General features: G+C 45.6%; 1 protein-coding gene across 2 annotated transcripts; it reads right to left on the bottom strand.

Annotated features, from left to right (window-relative positions):
• Positions 1-88: 88 nt before the first annotated feature.
• On the bottom strand, positions 89-21,233 carry phf3 (PHD finger protein 3). 2 transcript variants are annotated; one of them, XM_063191196.1, is made up of 17 exons: positions 21,099-21,233; positions 18,817-19,004; positions 18,371-18,508; positions 16,112-17,070; positions 13,605-14,191; positions 9,258-9,630; positions 8,466-8,526; positions 8,180-8,294; positions 7,141-7,297; positions 6,850-6,966; positions 5,528-5,662; positions 5,073-5,211; positions 3,373-3,559; positions 3,117-3,264; positions 2,886-2,975; positions 2,592-2,787; positions 89-2,414 (listed from the first exon to the last, which is right to left on the bottom strand). In XM_063191196.1, exons 2-17 carry the CDS (start codon positions 18,899-18,901, stop codon positions 214-216), a joined length of 5,688 nt encoding a protein of 1,895 aa, XP_063047266.1. In that variant the 5' UTR covers positions 18,902-19,004; positions 21,099-21,233; the 3' UTR covers positions 89-213. The 2 variants fall into 2 exon arrangements, with proteins under 2 accessions (XP_063047266.1, XP_063047265.1); XM_063191195.1 differs by lacking the exon at positions 21,099-21,233 and having other exon boundaries at positions 18,817-19,118.
• Positions 21,234-22,317: the final 1,084 nt, after the last annotated feature.

Genomic DNA, 22,317 nt, shown 5'->3' with positions numbered 1-22,317 from the left:
CAACCAAAGTGTTCTTTTTTTTGTTTCCCCTCCCAAAGAGTCTTTTTTTTTTTTTTTAAGAAAAAAGCTGCACATTTGGACATCAATAATAATTCTACAGACATTTTATCTATGGTACTGAAAAATAAAAACAAGCTTTTGTAAGGAAAAAAGGCATTGAAGCAAATGTTTTCTTTTGTATAGTTTTTTGCTTGTGTGTGTAAAAAAACAAACTCAAGAATGTCTGTCTTTTGACCTCTTCTTTTTCTTTTCATGTCTGTGTTTGTCCCTGTCTTTGTCCTTGTGACGGCCGCTCGAGTCCTCCCCGTGATGGTGCCGGTCTTTCCGCTTCTCCGAGTGACGGTCCTTGGAGTGCTTGCGGTCCTTGTGGCGTCGTTCTATACTCTTGCTCCTGCTGCGGCTGCGACTCCTGCTGTAACTCCGACTGCGGCTGCGGCTCCTGCTCCTGCTTTTACTCCTGCTGCGACGCTCGCGCTTCCGCTCGTAATCCCGATCGTGCCGCCGGCTCTTCTTCTCATGCCGGGACTCGCTGTGGTGCCGCGGCCGGCTGTGATGTGTGTCGCTCTTCTTGTGCCCGGAGGCGTCCTCCGGGTGCTGGCGCGGCCTCTCCCAGGGGTCGTGGTAGCGCTGTGGCTCCGGTCCCTTCTCCTTCGGCGAGACGTGAGGAAGCGGCACGGGATCGGCAAAGCCTTGATTCCCAAACGATATTGGTGGGCGAGGAGGAGGAAGCATGCCCAGGGGGGGTGGGGGAAAGCCGGCCGGGAGAGCAGGAGGACCCACTGGAGGCGGAGTCCAGGAAGGAGACGGAAGAGGACCTGGGGAAAACATCATGGGAGGAGGCGGCGTCGGGAAGCCCATGTTTGGAGCCATCGGTGGCGGCACTGACAGGAAGGGTGGCGGATTGCTCGGGGTGGGGTAGTTTGGCATCGGTGGTGGGGGGCCGTGGCGAAAGGGGGCATCGTGGAGACCTGGGGCACGGGGACGAGTGAACGGAGGGGCAGGGGAATGAAACAGCTTAGGAGGGGGAGTGTTGAGCATAGGCGGCCGGGAAGACATCAGGGAGTCTTTGCTCTTGCAGTTGGATGAAATGGTCTTGATGCTTTGGATGTCGGTCATGGGTCTGTAGTCGTTTAAAGATGGATCTGAGGAGGAAGGCATTGACGCCGCCGAGAGGGAGCCCCCACGCATGACATCTTTTGACTGGTCCGGCACTCTTGGATCCTTCATATCCATATGTTCTGGAGCTGCATCCTTCAGCCCAGTTAATGTCTTGGCATCATTTGGTTCTGGACTAGTTGTGGGACTGGCAAAACCTTTAATCTCCTCTGCAGTGGAGTCCAGCACGGCAGCGGTTGTGGAGTCCGGTTTAGGAGGTTCATCCGGGACATCTGGGCCAATCAGAGAATCCTCTTTCATTAATGAGTCCGATGTGGCGGGTAGTTGAAGGCTAGTGTCAGGCGTGGACAGGCCAGCTAGGAATGCCTCAGTTGAAATTCCTGCCGGTTTGTCTTTCATAGACATCAGCAGTGACTTGCTTGATGTATTAGTAGCACTTGGAAGCGGGCTTGATGAAGTTTCTGCAATACTGACTGCAGCTTCTGACTTCACTGATTTAGAATCAGCAATTGACTTCTCAGAATCAGCAATTGACTTCTCAGAATCAGCAATTGACTTTTCAGAATGAGTTGATAAATCTGTTTCCTTGGCAGATTCTGAAATGGCAGCACACTTTTCAGTCGGACTGGGCGAACGAGACTCTTTCTTTGCAGGTTCTGTACTGGATGGAAAGTTCTTAGAGTCTCCGGATGGAGGCGATTCCTTCTTGACCGGTTTTGCATCAGATTTCAACGTCTCACTAGATGACCCTGCTTCCACTTTGACAAGTTTAGAATCTTTCTTTTTGATGATGAATCGATTCAGACTTGTGGGAGTCGCAGGTTTGGCTGAGCCTCCCAGAGTTCTTGGGTCACTCGTGATGGGGGCTTGGTGTCCTGTGGTGCTCGGCTCTTTGCTTGCTTCTTCCACATCTGCAGCGGCTTTGCTTGCTTGCTTCGCTGAGGAGGATGACGCGAGCACGCCAGGGAGGAAGCGCAACGGTTTCGATGGATCAGACAGACCAAAGTCTGCGGACGAGTCCTCAGTATCAATGGGCTCGTTCCCCGACGGATCGCCAGACGCGGGCAGATTAAATGTCGGGGCCTCCTTTCCTATGGGAGCTTTCAAAGAGCTCATGAAGTGGTTTTCCTCATCCCGAACTTTCACAGGCACGATGACAGGATCTGACGTCTTTTCAGCCTTTGGCAAGACGGCGTCACTGCTGCTGGGGGGCATGGGGAGGATAGCACCATAGTCTCTCTTGGGACGCTGCCGGATGATGAGACCCAGCAGGAGATTAGGCCGATTGGTCTCTAATCCTGCAGGAATACAAGGCAGATAACAAAAAAGACAAATGACTTAAATCCCTCGTCTTTTAGTCTTTAGAATTATGAATCGCTATGCAACGACATTAAAATTCACAGCAACTCATATCAGTGCTACGTCCATGTAAATGAACTTCATATCTATTGTATTTCCCAAATGGGTTTACGAACCTGGGCCGTCAAAAGGTACTATCTGGTGGGGGATTTTCTCAGTTGAGCCCAAGGGGATGAGATACATGTCTTTAACTTGCTTTCGGTTATTAGCAACCACTCCATATCTCCGGCGACTGCTGAAGTAGGCGTAGAGCAGAGTGTATGATATCTCATCTTCTTCCGTCTCTGGGGTGAAGCGTATCACACACAGCTCCTGGTTGGGAAGACAGATGAGATGGCAGTTGTAAAAATCACGTCTGTAAGGATTCTGTGTACACAGTGAAGGAAAAACAGCTTCTAATTCATGCCTACTTTTGTTCCAGAGGCCCGGATTTTTTCAACATAATCCCAAACTATTTGTGGTGAAATTCGACCACCAACTTGGATGTTTTCTGGCAGATCCTGGTGAGGGGGAAAAAAAAATATATCAGTGGTGTTTTACAAAAACATTACTCACCATGAAAGTAAAACTTACAAAATGTTTTTCCAAAAAGCTATTGATGTAAATAAATAACAAGGTTATATGTTACATTGCCCATTTACCTCCGTTAGATGATCTAAAGTTCCTGAGACGGGATAGGCTTTTGTTAAGAGCTTTGCCACAGCAGCCATATCAACAAAACCGTTCCACAAGCTTTCCAAGTTGGCAAGAAAAGTGGAGGGATCATCTTTTCCACTTGAGGTTTCAGACCTGCAAGAACACTATAGTCTTCAGTATACAGTACAATGGAGTGCAGTGCACCGCAACACAAGACCATTCCTCCATTATCATTCTCACCACTCCAGATAGCCGTCTTACCGTCCATCAAAACTGGAATATATTCCAGAGGTCATGAGGCTGCCTTCTAAAGCATCGAGCTCGTCCGCTATGTCCGGCGAAGGGGCGCGAGTAGGCTCGAGTTCGGAGGCTGACGGCCGTTTAGTAACAGTGGTGGCCACTTTCACTACCTTTGTGGCAGGCTCCTCCACAGGTGGGGCCATACGCCCTGAAAGAGAAGAGAAGTTATTATGAAGAAACTGAACGAAAAGTAAAATCACGTTCACTCAATAGTTGTGTTGTGATGAAGGTTTGACTAGGTCTAAAATGAAAAATTACGGTAGCTTATCAATACCAAAGAAAATCCATGACATCTTTTATAATATAAACTTGTTCAAGATACTTGGGCAGATGACAACAGTCAACTGATCATACATACAATGGAGAAAAAAACACATGTTCATGGCATTTGGGCTAATATTTATAGCACTTGGGCTAATATAGCAATTAGGCTAATATTTATAGCACCTATGACACTAGGGCATATCTTGCCTCGGTTTGGATGAATAAACATACATTAACGCTTTAGCAGCCTTGTAACCTTGCATTGCTTTTTTCCACAGGAGCCAATATGAACTCACAGGAACGGAAAACGAAATCCATATAAGATAAGTGTTGGCACGTCATTATTATATGCAGCCGCCCCTTTAGTCATTAACACTTCATCTTCTCACGTCTCGTCTCCCTGGAGAGGTAGCAGACGTGCTGAATGAGTGCCATTCATTCATCGCAGCCAGTGTAGCAGACAAGGGGGGACAAAGGGGACAGCTGTCCCGGGCCCAGGGACAGAGGGGGCCCAGAATTCAGTTCTTATTAGCCTACCTTGTGTGTATTGGGTGGGGGTCCCTTTCAGATTACTTTGTCCTGGGCCCAGCCAAAGCTGTCAGCGGCCCTCATTGCAGCTACTGCCAGCCGTGATGGCTTGCTAACGAGCATATTAGCACCACAAACCGACAGACAACTACCACGCGGCTCAGGCATATTTACACCACGGGAAGAAGACATGGCTCTCTCACTCACACGGTCAATCTTGCAGTCTTCATAAGCAAAGCCATTTTTCCTAAGCGTCTGAGTCACTTGTTTGAATGAGGTCAGTCACTAAACAGAGTGGTAGGAGAAATGGCTTTGCCAGATACAAACGTATAAAGTATAGTTTGTTTGCTTGGTCAATTAATGAGTCCATCTCCATGGTTATGTGTGAAAATATACAATAAGGGCAACCAATTAGTTATCACTAATAGATATTGCATATATCATTAGCTCTCACAAATGTTCTCACTCACAAATTAGAAATGCCAAGCCGGAGACATGGCCTGTGCAGTAAGGCTGCTTCATGCTGTATCATGACCTGTGCACTAAGGCTGCCTTATATCATAAGAAATCTGTCTCTTACCAGAGCAATAAGACTAACAGGGGTGCTTTTATGAAATCTGAGGCCCTGGGCAAAGAAACATTTTGAGGCACCCCTCAAGTTATTAAGTAATACTCGAAATCGAAAACAGAAATGCTGTAATCCTACGATGAGTCCCTGGGCAATTAACAGACCTTGCCCAATGCAAAAACTGCCTATGAATACAGACTCTTACCAATGCAATAAAGCTGCTTCTTACCAGTAAAATAAGAGTGCCTCTCACCAGTACAATAAGACCGCCTCTTACCAGTACAATAAGACCGCCTCTTACCAGTGCATATCTTGCAATTGAGATCGAAGAGGTGAGACTTGTGCAGGCTGGTGGTGTCTTTAGTGTCCTTCACAGGCTCCGCCTCCACCACCACAGGCTTCTCCTCGGGCTCTTCCGGAACCTTGGGAGCAGGCTCAGGCTGCAGGTAAGAGAGGCAGAGGCACACGCGCACAGACAGAGAAGCACACACACACACACGCACATACACATGCCACACACACAAGTAAGCACACACATACACGCACACACGCAGTTACACCACCAGAATTAATTGAACCACATGGCTAATAATCCTTAATTGCTCGACTTGCACAATTAATCTAGTTTCCTAGAGCCTCTTTGCGACTATTTACTGTTGATTAATCTGCGAGACGCCGCTGGATCAAAACAACCTTGTTCGTTCGAAGGGGGTAAAATGATTGCGTGGGTATACATAGCAGTGTCTGTCGACTCACCTCCAGTTCCATGGCATCAGGGGCCTTGAGGGGCTCCTGGTTCTGGTTCTCAATCTCGATCTCTCCTTTGTGTGTGATTTTGGTGATGGGCCGCCTCTCGACCTCGCGCTGCTCTTTCTCGATCATCTCTATGGCCTGCAGACGGGAGGAGGAGGAGGAGGAGGAGGAGGACATTACATTATTACATCACACTATGCTTAGCAGACAGGAGACAGGGAGGAGGAGAAGGAGATTACATTATACTACATTACACTACACTGCATTGCATTACATTGCACTACACTTAGCAGACAGGCCTGCAGACAGGAGGAGGACAGTATTTGATGGGATGTTAGAGAATAGGAAGTGACCTGTTGTAATAGGTAATGGGTAATGCAGTGCCAGAGACACTGGAAAAGGTAAGGACAAATCAAGCCCATGCTTTTCCGGTATCCATACAACGTCAGGTGAACGCCTCTTTTGAAGACCAGCGGAGGTTGAGAAATAAATGGAATTCTCTTGGGGCTGTAGATGGCGGTAGAGCGCATCTCATAACAAGCTGACACCAAACGCCACAGAAATAGAAGAAAGAGAAGACAACGACCCCTTAAGTTAAGAGACGGAACTTGAGCACACTCCTTTGCATTGGGTAGGCATGGTTTCATTCATCTTACTCGACAAGGAAATCTTTGGCAGTGCTGTGGCAAGACGCCAAATTCCTCAAACAGGAGGCAGAGTTTCCAAACATGGTTTCAGTATTCAGCAACTAGAGGTTAAAGTAAGTACCTCTACTGCACTACCCACATCTTACTAGCACATTTTTTCTGTATCTATTCCAAAACGATCTTCTGTCAGACCTGGATAAAGACCTGATTTCATGGCTATATTTCAAGAAAGACTGCCAACACTTGAGGCGTTGTGTAAAAGCATGTTGGTGCTCCCTCCTTACATGTTCATTTTCCCAAATGTAAGCGTTTGGAGTGCGCGCATATCGAAGTAAACAGGTGCCGGACTAACCGTGATCAAATAAAAGGAAAGAAGATCTGGGAGCAGCAGCTCTGCGGATCTGCTTTCTTTTTTTATTTTCCCAAATGTGTAAAAGCATGTTTGCTGTGCTGCTTACGTGTCTATTTTCCCGTTGCCTCCACGCAGCCAGCTCTGTTCGCATAATATCTAAGTAAACAGGTGCCGGACTAAACGTGATCAAATAAAAAGGAAAGAAGATCTCGGAGCAGCAAGTGTGTGGATCGGTTTTCTATTTTTATTTTCCCAAAACTTCCCTTGGGATCAATATATGATACTCTACTCTGTGTGTAAAAGCATGTTGGTGCTGCAGTGCTTACGTGTCTATTTTCCCGTTGCCTCCACGCTGCTAGCTCTTTAGAGGCCAGCTCCTCTGGGCTCATCCGAATCAGGTCGCCTGGAGAGATCTCGCCTTGAAGAACGCGCTTGAACAGCACCTGGGCAAACAGTTTGACAGATACATCTTAAGACGTGATGCAATAATACACAGAGAACCAGTGCACGGAACCAAAATTTCACCAAGGAAAACATTGATTTTACTTTATAAAGACACATCAAAATGTTGACTCAGGGGGAAGGGGGTAAAGACGGGTTCTGAACTGTAAGCTTACATTGTTTTTAGTGTCCTTAAGGTTGAAAGTTAAGCTTCGGTACTTGCTCTTGTATTTGCTATCCGTGCCTTGAAAAAAAGCATGGAGCTCTCGTTCTATTTTCTTGGAAACCTCTGACACCTTATCCGAGGAAACCTTGAAGTCTGAATCTTTCAGCCTAAAATTACAGGAGAAAACAAGAAGTGAATACAGCACATCTCTACCTCAAGCAGATTTGGGTAGCACATATCTAAATATAGTCTTCACGGTAACACTTAAGTTTTAGTGTTACATCTATTAGCACTAATACATACAATATCAATGCCTGTATACTGTATACGTAACTTGTAAGGCATGTACAGTACTAAGCAAAATCAAACATTTGTTAGGCATGTATTCGCCAATGTAATGTTCATGCACAATAAGGGATTTATTACCAATATAATCTTAGTGGGGCCTAACAAATGTTTGATTTTGCTTTGTACATGCCTTACAAGCAGGCATTAAGATTGTATGTATTAGTGCTAATAGATGTAACACTACAATTAAGTGTTACCATCTTCACGAATGTTGCCTTAAAGGGACACTGTCTGAGATTTTTAGTTGTTTATTTCCAGAATTCATGCTGCCCATTCACTAATGTTACCTTTTTCATGAATACTTACCACCAGCATCAAATTCTAAGTATTCATTATGACTGGAAAAATTGCACTTTTCATACATGAAAAGGGGGATCTTCTCCATGGTCCGCCATTTTGAATTTCCAAAAATAGCCATTTTTAGCTGCAAAAATGACTGTAATTGGACCATATTACAAAATAATTGTTTATTACTTAGTAAACTTTCATGTAAAGATCAAATTTGGCAATAGGCAGCCCAGTTTCAATGAACAGCATAGTTGCAGTACCTTTTTTGACCATTTCCTGCACAGTGTCCCTTTAATTTCAGTATTATAGACAACATCAACATATCAACATCTAGCACATCTGAACATTGGGCTACAATATACTATATAATTAATATTTGCAAATGTTATGAACAAATTATTCTGAAGACTTACCTGCTGTGAAGGATATCCTTCAAGGTGTGCCGGACATTCCGTCGGATTTGATCTGTGGAAGGCTGCTTCACAGGTGAAACTTTAGCTTTGTGTTTCTCCGATTTTTTGTGCGTATCTATACGGGACAAAAAGACATCATGTTCCTTTATGTACATTCCTGATAGGGCAAGCATTTAACATCTCTTAAATCTAAACATCCTTCACCAGGAACTAAAAATACATAAAAAACATATGCAAAAACATTCTGAATGGTTCAGAAGGACTGCAAAAGAACACAATGCGTTACCAGGTTTGTATGTGGCGTCTTTAGATTCAGACGAATGCCTCCTCTCTGAATGGGTTGAGTCCTGTGGATCAATGACAGACATATTGATGCTTTTACATAAAGCTTTAACAAGAGTGGCAGAGATAAACACCCTTGAGCAGCAAACTGTACAAATAAGACTGCTGTGTATATACTGTACATACTGTGAGTGTTTGGATAGTAAAAAGCTGCGGTAGATTCTTTTTTTTTTCAATGAGATGAACAGCAAAGCAGCGACGGGAATGAATGTTCTCTTTAGTATTCACCAGCAGCAGTCACACAAGAATACAGGGTCTAGTGTACATTTGGGTAAACGTATACAGTCAATCCGGAAAGTATTCACAGCGCTTCACTTTTTTCACATTTTATTATCTTACAGCCTTATTCCAAATGCTACAAATGAATCTCTGTTGTCAAAATCCTACACAAATTATTCCATTATGACCATATGAAAAACAAGTTGTCTTGACAGTTTTGAAAATGTATAAAAAACAAAAAACAAAGAAATCATATTTACAAAAGTCATCACAGGCTTTGCTTAATAATTTGTAGAACCACCTTTGGCAGCAACTATATTCATTTTTTCATTTTGAAATGAAAAGGGATGAAAAGGGAGGTCATCGGTGTGTGTTTCAACCTTTCAGTACATTGAAATTGTACATTTTGAGTCTGCACCTGGCTAAAATAGATGGGTGTGAGTTTTGAATGAAATCCTATGGAGAGTATCATGATCTGCTTCTGCAGTCATAGTGCATGTACAGCAGAGCATCTTACCTTCCTGAAGGGCCGGACTCCGTCCGTCGTGACCCCGCCCGGCTGCTTGCCGTGCCTGGAGGAGGGAGGCTGGTGGTGGTGGTGGTGGTGGGTGTCATTCTTGGGCGTGGGTGGTGGCTCTTTGGTTGTGGTGGTGGTGGTGGTGGCAGTGGCCAGCCGGTCGGAGCCGTGGCCGTGGCCTCCTGCTGTGGGTTCTGGAGCTGCTGTGCTGGTCTCGGGCCTGGTGGGGGCGCCGCTGTCCTCCTCCGCCTCGCAGCAGCGCAGGCACACGTACTCCTGGTCCTCCTGCTCCATCTGCTGCACCTTGTCCAGGTCCAAGCCCACGCAGTCGCCATGGAACCAGTCGTCACAGCGACCACAGCCCACCATGAACCTGAACACACATAACATAGAGAGAGAGACAGAGAGAGAGAGAGAGTCGGCTTGATGTCCATATCTCAATGAAGGACTTTTAACGGATTTCAGAGTGCCTCGGACCCTCTCTCTTCATACACAACATAGTATTAGACTAATACATTCACTACAAAGACGACCCACAGCCCACCACAAACCTGGAAATCTATAACTATTAACTATACTATTGGAGTAATACACTCACCACAGCCCACCATGAACCTGAACATACACAACATACTATTGAAGTAATACACCCACTACAAAGATAAGCTGAGGGACCATAGCTCACCATCAAACTGGAAGGAAATACATAACCCAGTACTGGAGTGAAATACTCTAAAAAGAAGATGGAAGCCGAAAACACACACACCTACATCAACCTGTAAATACAACACCCAGTAACACAGTGTTGGAGTGAAATATTCGCCAGAGAGGAGGAATAAGCCAACAACCCACCATAAACCTGCTAATGCATACAGTAAGCCAGTGTTGAAGTCAAATACTCAAGTACAGATAAAATATAATTCAGAAAACACAATATAAATACAGAGATGACGCACAGACCATGAATCTAGAAAATTCATATGGGTAACCCAGGGCACGAGTGAAATACTCACTACAGAATTTATAAGCTGAGGATCCACAGCTCACCATGAAACTGGACCTGTGAAGTGCTCGCTAAAGAGAGACTGACCTTGACCATGGAAATACATAGTAAGTAACCCAGAGTTGGAGTGAAATACACGGTTAAGAGCAGATATATGCCAACTACCTACCATGATCCCAGAAATAACCTTATGTGAGTGGAAAAACTAAAGAGACATATACTAGACTGAGGGCCAACAGGCCACCGTGTATCTCTCACAACCAAAGCAGTCTGAATCTGTAACAACACAGGCAGTGGTGGAGTGAAATACTCACTAAAGAGAAGAAATAGACGCGTAACGGACACAAAGATGACCATAAGTGATGTAGAAATAACCCAGGCAGTATTGGAGTGGGTCAAAATACTCATTCGAGAAAATATGAAGTGATTCACAGCCCACCATGAACCTGTAATAATAGCGAGTGACAATAAATCTTCCTCCATGACTGAGGAACCTTGAGCATGGTACCATCCTGAAGCACTGCTCGAGACGGTACTATGACATACAAATGAAATTTTCACCTCTGAAGGTGCTTTAGCCTTTCAGGTTCCTGATCAATCAATGAAAAAAGTTGCCTCAAAGCTGGGGTATGCAGTAGAGGCACAATAGCGACATTAGCTGCGGTTGCACCACCCTGGCGTGTGGAGTGCTAGTAAAATGTCATTGACCCATCAACAAAGAATACAGTTTCCAAGTTCCTGCTATATTGCTCAAACTGCCCCAAAAGCTGGCCATATTTCATGCTTCTCTGGACAACAACAATACAACACCTTCATATCAATTAAGCTTACCCTACAATCACATTTTAATTAGACATGCACACAGCTGGACACCAGAGGGACATAAATTAACTAAGAAATATAAAGCTACACAGCGGTGGGGAGAAGAGACAGTTGTGTTCTGTCCTCTGGAGGGAGACATCTGGAAATATACTGTGACTAGTTTTGACGTGTCCCTACAGCCATCTACTGCCATCTGTTAGATACCTTACACAGGAGGAGTACTGTAGATGCTGCTGACTGAGGATTAACCTAAGTTAAAATGGGAACCATTTTACATTCACACACACGTGCGGCGCACACAAACACAGACCATAAATCCAGGGGCCAAGTAATATACCGTACATCTCACACACACACACACACACACATGCACACGCACACACGAAAACAGGGTATTGAGGAGCAATTAATTTCTTATAGTATTTGTGATTACAAGGCATCCATGGTCTTCTGATTAATGATACCTTCTATCATATATCAGAAAAAAAATCGATACTCCATAACAGCATGCAATACCTCGATAACGATATTTAAAGGGGCATTCCACCGGTGGAGACATGAATATGTTACTGAAAGTGGGTCATATGTATAGTAGAATAGTAACATACATTTCTAATTTGGTGCCTTCTTGGCCAAGAAAAGGCAGAAAATGACTTTTTAGTGCTTGTGGATTTGTGACAACAATCCCCATAATGCACTGCGATGCTCAAGTTCCACAGGCCACACCCAGTTATTTGGGTGCATCATCCCTCTATGCATCACCCCTCCCTCAGCTTGCAGGCAGTGTTGCCAGATTGGGCTGTTTCCCGCCCAATTGGGCTGCTTAGGATGGTCGTGTGCGGGTAAAAATGGCATTTAGCAGAAAAACCCGCCCAATTTTAGCCATAGAAATCAATAGGATTGGGCGGGATTTTGAGCTTCTAGGCTGGTTTTGAGCATTTTTTGGGCTGGAAATCATCAGCCTCATCTGGCAACCCTGCTTGCAGGTGCATCACAGTGGGACAGACATCACTGGAAATGAGAAGCTGGAGCACACTGCAGCTTAGTTTTCAAGACTTTATTTTGTGCACACACGCGACCAACGTTTCTGTGTTGCTACACCTTCTTCAGAGTCAAATGATAGCAAGAGAGAGACACACGTTTCAAGACTTGACATTCACAGGTGATCCTACTTGGTTTGGCTAAATTGGTCTGATCTCATTGCAGGTAATTGACCCCACCCCCCAACACCAGGACAAGATTGTAGACAATTAAACAGCTTGCCAACTTCCGAAAACAAAATAAAAAAGTGAAAAAAAAACAATACACAAAGAACATTGTCAATAAAACCACAGCTACAATTATTACAAGACCACAGCCGCGATGCTGGAACAATTTGTTACAGAGAGCAAGACATATTGTGTTCCTCATTTATGCCCTGAGGCTCCAGTGAATTTAGAGTATGAATCCAAAATGCCTTTCTACGAAGCCTCTCTGTCTAATTGTCTGCAATCTTGTCCTGGTGTTGGGGGGTGGGGTCAATTACCTGCAATGAGATGAGACCAATTTAGCCAAACCAAGTGGGATCACCTGTGAATGTCAAGTCTTGAAATGCTCTTGCTATCATTTGACTCTGAAGAAGGTGTAGCAACACCGAAACATTGGTCGGGTGTGTGCAAAAAATAAAGTCTTGAAAACTGAGCTGCAGTGTGGTCCAGCTTCTCCTTTCCAGCTCTGGCAGTGTTGCCAGATGAGGCTGATGATTTCCAGCCCAAAAAATGCTCAAAACCCGCCTGGAAGCACTAAATCCCGCCCAATTCTATTGATGTCGATGGGAAAGATTGGGCGAGTTTTCCTGTAAAATGCCATTTTTACCCACAGACGGCTATCTCAAGCAGCCCAATTGGGTGGGAAACAGCCCAATCTGGCAACACTGCTTACCAGAGCCTCAATGCCAGTGATTTCAAAAGCACTGGGACACTGATCTGTGATAGGTCTGTTAGAGCATTAGGTCCAACCCCCTATGGGCGGGGTTGAAAAGGTGGGAAAAAGGCTTGTAGTCTCAACAGAAATCCACCTCTCTTACACTTCCTATGTCGATGATGCAAAATGACCATTTTTACATCATTGACATAGGAAGTGTTAAGAGATGAATGCGGGTTTCTCCTATCTCAGGGGGAATTGAGAGATTTTTGCAAGATCATTCAAAAGTATGACTGGGTGTCTAGCAATGGAAAGCCTAATGCAAAATGGGTGGAGTGTCCCTTTAAACCATATTTAGAAATATAGGCAAGTGTTTTTCTTGTTTGTCTTGTTGGTCTGTGTGGCTTTGGTCATGGTGGGCTTCTTGCGTATTTGTTGATATTCAGCTAGTGGTTGAACTTCATTATGTTAGCGATAATTAATTCATTTTCGTTATACGCATATCGCCATTCTTGATATCGCGATATTGATACATTTTCGATATATTGTGCAGCCCTACTTCTGATACATGCATGCTCTTCAGTGATGGCTACAACAGCCTGTGTCCGACCCCAACCTACCTGTTGCTGTGTGGCTTCTTGCAGATGCCGCAGTGTAGATGCCCCGGTGCCTCTCCATCTGCCTCAGCCGCCTCCTCCTCTTCCTCCTCCACCTCCTCCTCCACAGTGGCCTCCTTCTGGGCCACAGGGGGTGGGGGTACGGACGGCGGGAGCGGGGCGTTATCGGGGATGAAGAGCTCGGGCTCCTCCACGGATATGCTGCGGGCGTTCCGCCTCTGCAGCATCCTCTCCTTCTTTAGCCTCCTCAGCTCCTTCTCCTTCTCCTTCTCGCGCTCCCTCTCCTGCTCCTCGCTCTCCTTCTCCACCTCCTTCTCCTGCTGGTGCAGGTGCGGCTTCTGCTTCGAATGCGCGGGGCCGGGCGTGGATGGGGACGTTGGAGGAGGCTTCTTGTGGGAGGAGGAGTGGGAGCCCTGCCTGTGGAGGCTGGGATGCGGATGCGAGGTATGGTGATGATGACCGTGCGGTGGAGGCGACTGTGGCTTGGAGGAGGTGGCGGTGGAGGCGGAGGTCACCTTGTTGCCGTGTGGTTTTGGTGCACCGGGTTTGACGGGCGACTTAATGGGCGATGAGGATTCCTGCCTTCCCACCTTATAATAATAATGATAATAACTGTATTAGTATAGTACCATATCATACAAGGCATTCAGCTCAGAGTGCTTAACAAATGGAAAAAACACTAATGTTAAAGATGGAGTTAAAAATAGAGACAGGGGGGTGCAGTGGCTCAGCGCGCTAAGTAGGGACGTCCCGATCCGATCACGTGATCGAAAATCGGCCCCGATCACGTGGTATGCGACTCGATCGGAGGTATGCGACTCGATCGGAATCGGGTGTACCTCCCCGATCAGGACTCGGATAAATACATTCTCATGATTTTTAAAATTAACATGTTATATCTATCGCAATGCAGTGGCACAGAGTGGAAACCCTCTTGGCTTCACATAGACAGCCACAGGAACAACATTACATAGCCAACTGAAAGGCATTGGAAACACTATAACGCACATCAGCTGATGACACTTCAGGTCCGCCAGCTGCACTTCTCTCCCTCTCTCTCTCCTCCCTCTTCACGTTAACGCAAGCAACTGACCTCGGTCTTTACTCTGACCAATTTAAATGAAATGAACACGACTTAAGCAAATATGACAGAGAAAAAAGTAGGCTATAGCCAAATTGACTTACACGTTGGGCTACTGAGTATATCCACGTGAGGATTCCGGACGGCAAAATGCGACATTGACTATCCAACAGATTTATTATAATCACTGCGCCTGCAGTCAACTGTAGCCTAGTTCTAATTAATTTGCAATCAGTTGAACCTGATGCAATGATGAGGACTCTGATGGAAGTTAACATTGATGTTTATGGAACCTTTCGACAATATGCAGGTGAAAACAGCAAAAAATAGACTGACTGTAGTGTTTTAACAGACTCAACAATCTAGTGCAGGGGTGCTCAACTGGCGGACCCAGGTCCGGATGCGGACCCAAACGCAATGTCATCCGGACCAAGACAAAATCCATCTGTATTTAATATGTATAAATTATACATGAGATTTCGCTGCCATGCGATCTATAGGTGTATTTCTGCGAAGCCAGTCTTAAGACAAATAAAAGTATCATCACTATGACAACTCAGTGAGTGAGCAAGAGGCCAGTGCGGCAAGCGAGGCTATTTTCTGCATCGGTCCGTAGCGACTTTTTTGGACCCTGGAAATATACGAAATTTGGCGAGTGGACCTTTTCAGTTTCTAGTTGAGCACCCCTGATCTAGTGCATGCATCTTAAAAAAAACGATCTTTTTAAGCTATTTGTTAACTTAACTTTCAACTTCTAACATAACTTGACCCTATCACTTGTTAACATAAGAATCAATGTTGCTTCTGACTTTCCTTCTTGTGCTTGTTTTTTACAAATAATTACGGACAGCTTCAGGATAGGAACAAGAAGGGAGCCGTCGTAGCAACGGTTTCTAAACACAGGTTGCAGGAAGCGTATCAAAATAAAAGCTCAATTCGTTCTAAGTGTGTCATTATCTAATGGTCATTCTGCACTGACCCAATAGTCCCACTGCCTACAGAAGTGTAACCGTTTTGTTTTGACACTGCAAATGTGTTATTTTGTCTGCTTAAAAAGGTAGTCCTTTTGTATTTTAATTTGTATTTTAAACAAAAAAAAAAATTAAGTATTAGGCTATAAAAGTATCGGATCGGGACTCGGTATCGGCAGATTCACAAAATCAATGACTCGGACTCGGACTCGAGGGCAAAAAATGCTGATCGGGACAACCCTAGCGCTAAGCCCCCCACATTTGGGCTTGCATGCCCGACACGGGGACCACGGTTCGAGTCCGGCCGGGGTCATTTCCCGATCCCACCCCGTCTCTCCGTCCCACTCACTTCCTGTCACCATCTCAGACTGTGCTATCAAATAAAGGCATAAAAGCCCCTAAAAAACACATAAAAAAAAAAAATTGAGACAGAAAAGAGAGACAGACCGCTCACCCACCTTCTGCATTTTGGGCGAGGGGCCCAGCTTAATGAGCTCCGCGGGCCGCTTGAGCGTCACGGTGTTGTTTAGCGCCGCCGTTTTTTCCTTTGCGTCCCCGGCGGGACTCTTGGGCACGGCTTTAAACACTTTCTTCAGCGAGGGGAGGCTCAGGCTCTTCCTGGCCGTACCGAGTTTTGCTGGCGGTGACGTCGGCTTGGCTTTGTCAGGAGACGAGGGCAGCACCTCTTTCGATTTGACGTGCTTCGTGGGGGACTCCGGTTGTTGCTGTACCACGTTGTTCTTCTCCTGGACTTTGCTGGATTTCAGCTTGGATTTAAGGTTTTGGTCACCGCCAGCTTTAAGGTCCAGTTTAACAGGCACGTCCCGTGCAGGCTTGTGAAACAGGAGCGAGCCGTTGGTGTTCTGGACGTCGTTGGGGTTGACGTACGGGCCAAGCGGCACGTCGCTGGTCACCTTCCTCTGTCGTGGAGCCGGTGCTACCGCCGCTGCCTTCGCCACAGGGGCATCCGGAACGGCCTCCTCCACAACCGCGGGCAACTCCGCGCTCACCATCTCCTCCGCGTTCATGGTGATGCCCATGCCCATGCTCACGCCGTCCTCCACGCTCAGCCCCATGCCGTCCATGCACAGCAGCCCGTCCTCCTGTGAGCCCCCCTGGTCCAGGGACCAGCCGCCCAGCGAGGGCCCGGGGATCAGCTCGATGCGCACGCCCCCGATCACCACAGAGAGGCGCCGCAGCAACACCACAGGGCTCATGTAGGCAGGCAGCGCCTCGTGGACGTTGTACCTCGTGAACTTCCTGCTGAGCAGCAGCTCTCGCGATCGCCCCCTCCCGGCTGACGCCTCGCTGTCCGAGCGGGACAGGCTGGATCTGGACAGGCTGCCGCCACGGACTCTCGGCCCCCGGCCGCTCACACCCCTCCGGCCTCCTCGAGAGCCCCTGCCTCTGACGCTACCTAGTGGAGGAAAAAGGTAAGGCACAAAACAACAAGCTGAACCACATGTTGTATTTCCCATGGCCAAACTTCAAACGGTCCTCTGATGTAGTATTCTGTTGATAACATTTTCCAAAAAGCCACACAAAATGTCAACAAATCGTGACAAGAAAGTCACACACACACACACACACACACACACACACACACACACACACACACACACACACACACACAGTTCCAGTGTAAACAAAGTCAAGAGGTCAAAGGTTACCTAAAGGTTAATGTAGTGTGTGACATCAGGTAACCAGTAGAAACTGCTACACCAGACACGGGAAAGTGCAGACTACGCATTCATTTACTGAAGCCAAAGTTCACGCTCTTACCCATCAGGATGCCTGACTCTCTGCAGTGTATTTTTGCCCATTACTAGCTGATGTATTCAGAAACAATTATATTGGAAATAGCCAAAGGGCACTGGGCAGCCCTGCTTGACAAGTGATGCAATGCAGAGCATTCACAATCTTGCAGCACACACAGATATTATCAAAACTGATGCAGTAGATAATTTTGCCTTTACGTCCATATTTCAAATAGCAAAGTTTGTGTTGCATTTACGATAGGTATTTTTACATTAATATTTCATAGCATACAGTATATGCACATAGATTATTCCATTTCTAATCGCATTCATTGATTTTGTCCCACTATATCGGTCAGTCAGAAAACATTTTTGGGAGACTTTGTACACGTCGTAGCCAGTGTGTTGATGTTGTTACACATGCACAAATGTTAACAAGAAGATGTGTTATTAATGGGCTTCATGGACTACACGCCATGGTCCGTCCATCCGTCAGTTGGGAACCGCTTTTGGGAGACTTTGTACATCACATCACAGTATTGATGGTGATGTTGTAGAAAAAGTAGAAGTCCACACACACTGTAGCTCCGCTTTGAAGGTTTAAAAGCCTGATGAAGACCCTGTTGGGTCGAAACGTTGTATGACTTGAATAAACCTTCAAAGCGGAAAAGTATGCGGACAACTTCTTTTTCTACCATCATACACCTTTGTCCTGCACCTGGCATCAGCGAGCTGGGATGTGTATCCACTTACTCTTATTAAGATTTTGTGCCCTACCGTGGCCTAACTTTAGTACACCGGCGACCCGGGTTCGATTCCGGCCAAGGTCATTTGCCAGTCCCTCCCCGTCTCTCTCTCTCCCCGCTCCTTTCCTGTCCCTCTCTCACTATCACAAATAAAGGCATAAAAAGTCCTAAAAAAATCTTTACAAAAAAAACATTATTTTGTTTCTGATGTTACCTTGTGCGTCTGGGCTGGGGGTGTTCATGGATGCACTGCTGGCCCCACGTCCTCCTCTGGAGCCCCTCCTGCCCCCCCGTTGGAGCCGGGCCCCAGTCGACTGGCCCCGGCCCCGCTTCACCACACTTATGCCGTCACCTGCCAAGCACAGCAACAACATTGGTACATGGTCACAGGCTGGAAACGCCAAGTGACGCACACACAGACACACGTGTCACTTACACACACGTACGCGCGCACACACACACACACACACACACACACACACACACACACACACACACACACACACACACACACTACATTTGCATCATTTGTTGGCAAGACAAACATACGTTCACAGCACCCCTTGTGTGTGCATCATGGACCGAGAGGACTACTAGCAAAGCGGCCCTGTATTGTATTTCAAGCATTCATTCATTCATTCATTCATGTCACCAACACACCTGTTAGGATGCCAAAGTCATCGCTGTCCTCCAGATGGAACTGCGAGCTGGCAGAGCCGAGCATGGGGTCCTTGTCACTGAGCATGTTCTTTAGAGAGTCGTCTGGCCCGTTGCGACCTGGTGCAAACTCATCGCTCACTTCATATTCCAACCTCTGGCCGAGCAACAAGGAGTCATCCAACTGTTCACTGGGGATTAAATGGGTAAAGGGGTCAACTACATCCATGAACGCCTCTATCTGCCTGTCCACGAACGCCTCTCTCTCTGACTCCATCTCTCTCTCTCTCTCTCTCTCTCTCTCTCTCTCTGCCTCCCTGTCTGTGAGTTCTGCAGGAATAAGAAAATAGTCATTAATATCACTGGAGGATGAGGAGAACATTAAGCTTATTCCTTCTAAGTTAGCAAGTTGGCGCATGGGCGGATATGTTGGATATGCTTTGAAAGTGTGACCGAATGAACTGAATTTTGCTCTTAAAAGTTAAAAACATTCAATAACACTGTGCTGCCAGACCCTGCTACTGTACCACAAGATGAAAATGTTATTAATTAATGTTATTAATGTGGATGGCCACATTAATGCCATGTCGATGCCGGGCTGGACGTCATTATTGTCCGTCTGATGTCATTTGCCTGAGTAAGAAAAAACGTTAATAATACAGTCTTGTAGGCCCACAGCCATTACAAAAGGTTGTTACAAATAGTGAGACAACTCTGTCAGGGCAAGAAACATATTATGTCAATGTAGAATCCATAGTAAGTGTGGGACTGGGCAACTTTTCAACGCAAGTCAACTTGACAACCGCCAACTCTTATCTGTCGCCTAATAAGCAATTGCCAGAGGCCACTATCTTAGGGTCACACCTGTAATCTAATGCTACTAGTCTTTAAATTGTGAGAGAAGTTAATAAAGTAGAGACAAAACAAATATGCGTCATGAAACAACTAATTCAACAAAGTGACACATCGATCACACTAGCTAGAATATGAACCACAGGAAGCAACTGCTTAGCCAAATTTGAATGACAGCATCACACCTGTTGCGGTAAAATGATCTAATGCCCCATTAGGAAAATATAAGCAAATTAGACAAACACATTTCATAGAAAGATCAAGCAGTTGAGCAAACTGCACAACACTAATCTAAACTGTGCAGTCAATCCTCACAAGAGAAAGCCTTGATAAACATGGCTAGAAGAGAACATTGTTGTGTTAGCAATTCATGCTCGGCAAGTGACTAGCTAACTTTAATGGTGTAGCCAACTGATTTGGTTATGCTTAAAAGTTAGCATGTCCCGCGTTAAAATGAAGCGTAGTGACAAGCTTGCGTTTCCTGTTAACACATGTAAACACAACGCACTCGTGGTTTATAAACAACCCACAGCTCACGTGCAGAAAGTATGTACACATTGGGGGTTCTGTAGAAGTAGTGTTAGCGCGTGCATGGCGGTGATGGCCACCTCACTGATGTTGCCATCACACTAAAACTACGCTCGGCTTGAGGGTCACCGCCGTGTCGGTGGCTAGAGCTAGTCAGACTGGGCTGCTAGCTAGCTATCCTGAGAGGCCAAACTTCAGTGTCAAGTACTGGAGAAGTACGTTGTCCTGAAAAGTACTTAGCTATAAAGCCCATACGAATAGTGCACGTAATACTACATCAAGGATTGAATGTTGCAGTTGCAGGAGTGCAACCAGACTTGCTGACCAACTGTTGTCGCGTGAGGGTGTAATCTCGGTTGACAATCCATGCCAGTCCAAGAGGACTGAGGGCTAAAGTGCCCAGCTAACATTAGCGTGCAGCCTCTATTCATTCTCGGGGCAAAGTTCGATCTGACGCATTGCCTAAACTGACGATATAAATTATTGACTATTACGATGGTGTAATGCATGATAAATATTAGCAGTCCGTATTATTATAAATGTGTTTTAGTCTAGTTCCCAAACATCTTATTAGCGATATTGATGATAGCCTGCATACGTAGCTAAACGTGTACTACAATGTTTGGTGCATCATGCACAAAGGGGACAAATTACAGAAAAGTAGAAAAACAACCAAGACAAACAAATACTAGAATTAACTTGCACTGCAGTCTCGAAGGGGCATGTTGATGAATACTCGTTATTTTGACCAAGGACCAAAACATCTGTTAGCTAGCTCGCTCGCTAGGCCATCAGACACGGCACATACTAGCTACATATGTTCACGCCCCCTTATAGCAGCTACATCTTAGCAGAAACACTCTAAACACCACTTTTAAACATAGAGAGATGGTAATTGGGCTCACCTTGCGACTCTTCACTACAAAGTTGTTCATAACTTCCAGTTTAATGTCGCAGTGGATCTTGCAAGCTAGTTAAAGCTACCGGTGCTTCCCTAGCTACGCCGCCATTAATGCCTTCTGCAAAATCCCCACACTACTCAAGCGCACTGTATCACGTGGTGCGTGTTTACAGTGGTGTTGCTAGATAGCTTGCAAACCGTGTTATGGTGTTACAAAGCAGTTACATTGTAATGGACGTTGGCTACTTGTTCTGTCGGGCCTGAAAAAGTAAAAAGAAGGAAGTAAAGAGAGGGAAATCCACATTACAAGGATTGCAAGTTATCAAGTAAGGGGTTACATTCATTGCTAATGGCAACACTCAGTTAACACATTCTTCTTCCTCTGGGTATGATGATGGTGATGAGGATGAAGATGATGATGAGGATGATTATTAGGCCTATTGTTCTGGTGATATCCCTGACTAAGTTGTCCGAATAGAATAGAATAGAATAGATATATAGGCCTATTTTTTGTCAGTGTAACACAATACTGAGCAGTCAGTGAAGCAATAAGTAGGCATAGGCTAAAAAGATAAAAGATGTTACACACTACTCTGAAAACTCTCTCTCACACACACACACACACACACACACGCACGCACGCACACATTCATGCTGTAGATTTCGTATCATAATTTAGTGCAGAAGGCTAATAACTGCTGGGTAAAAGCTTTTTTCCCCCACTCTGTTTGTCCTGCTTTTCATGGACTAACTATCTGCCGGATGGTAGCAGTTTAACAGGTTATGGCCTGAGAGTGATATGTCTCTCACTCTCAGAATGAAATTGAACTTTTCTAGGCAGTGGATGTTATAAAGGTGTTCCAGAGTGGGAGGAGGGCAGTTAACGATGATCTGTGCTGCCTTTACGGCCTGGAGCTCTTTTCTTTTGAAAATGCAGTGAAAGTGAAAGCCCATTGGGAAACTCCAACTCCCATTGTCATCGTGACACAGCACTCCACAGCACACAATTGAACACTGCACACAAACATTTAATTAAGACATTGACAATAATCTCTCTCTCTCTCTCTCTCTCTCTCTCTCTCTCTCTCTCTCTCTCTCTCTCTCTCTCTCTCTCTCTCTCTCTCTCTCTCTCTCTCTCTCTCACTCACACACACACACACACAACATACTCAAGAATTTACTATTCTTTCTCTGACACTGTACTGTGTGTTGTGTGCTCTGGG

This window comes from Engraulis encrasicolus, chromosome 24, assembly GCF_034702125.1.
Source record: "Engraulis encrasicolus isolate BLACKSEA-1 chromosome 24, IST_EnEncr_1.0, whole genome shotgun sequence".
Lineage (NCBI taxonomy): Eukaryota > Metazoa > Chordata > Actinopteri > Clupeiformes > Engraulidae > Engraulis > Engraulis encrasicolus.
Note: the sequence above shows the minus strand (reverse complement) of the source record. Positions and strands in the feature narration are given on the sequence as shown.

Excerpts from the sequence above, each read along its gene's own strand:
- phf3 (XM_063191195.1), bottom strand. The coding sequence starts at position 19,090 with ATGGAGTCAGAGAGAGAGGCGTTCGTGGACAGGCAGATAGAGGCGTTC. Across the intron at positions 9,631-13,604 it reads AAGAAGCCACACAGCAACAG|GTTCATGGTGGGCTGTGGTC; the intron begins GTAGGTTGGGGT and ends ATGTGTGTTCAG. Across the intron at positions 2,976-3,116 it reads CTTTAGATCATCTAACGGAG|GATCTGCCAGAAAACATCCA; the intron begins GTAAATGGGCAA and ends CCCCCTCACCAG.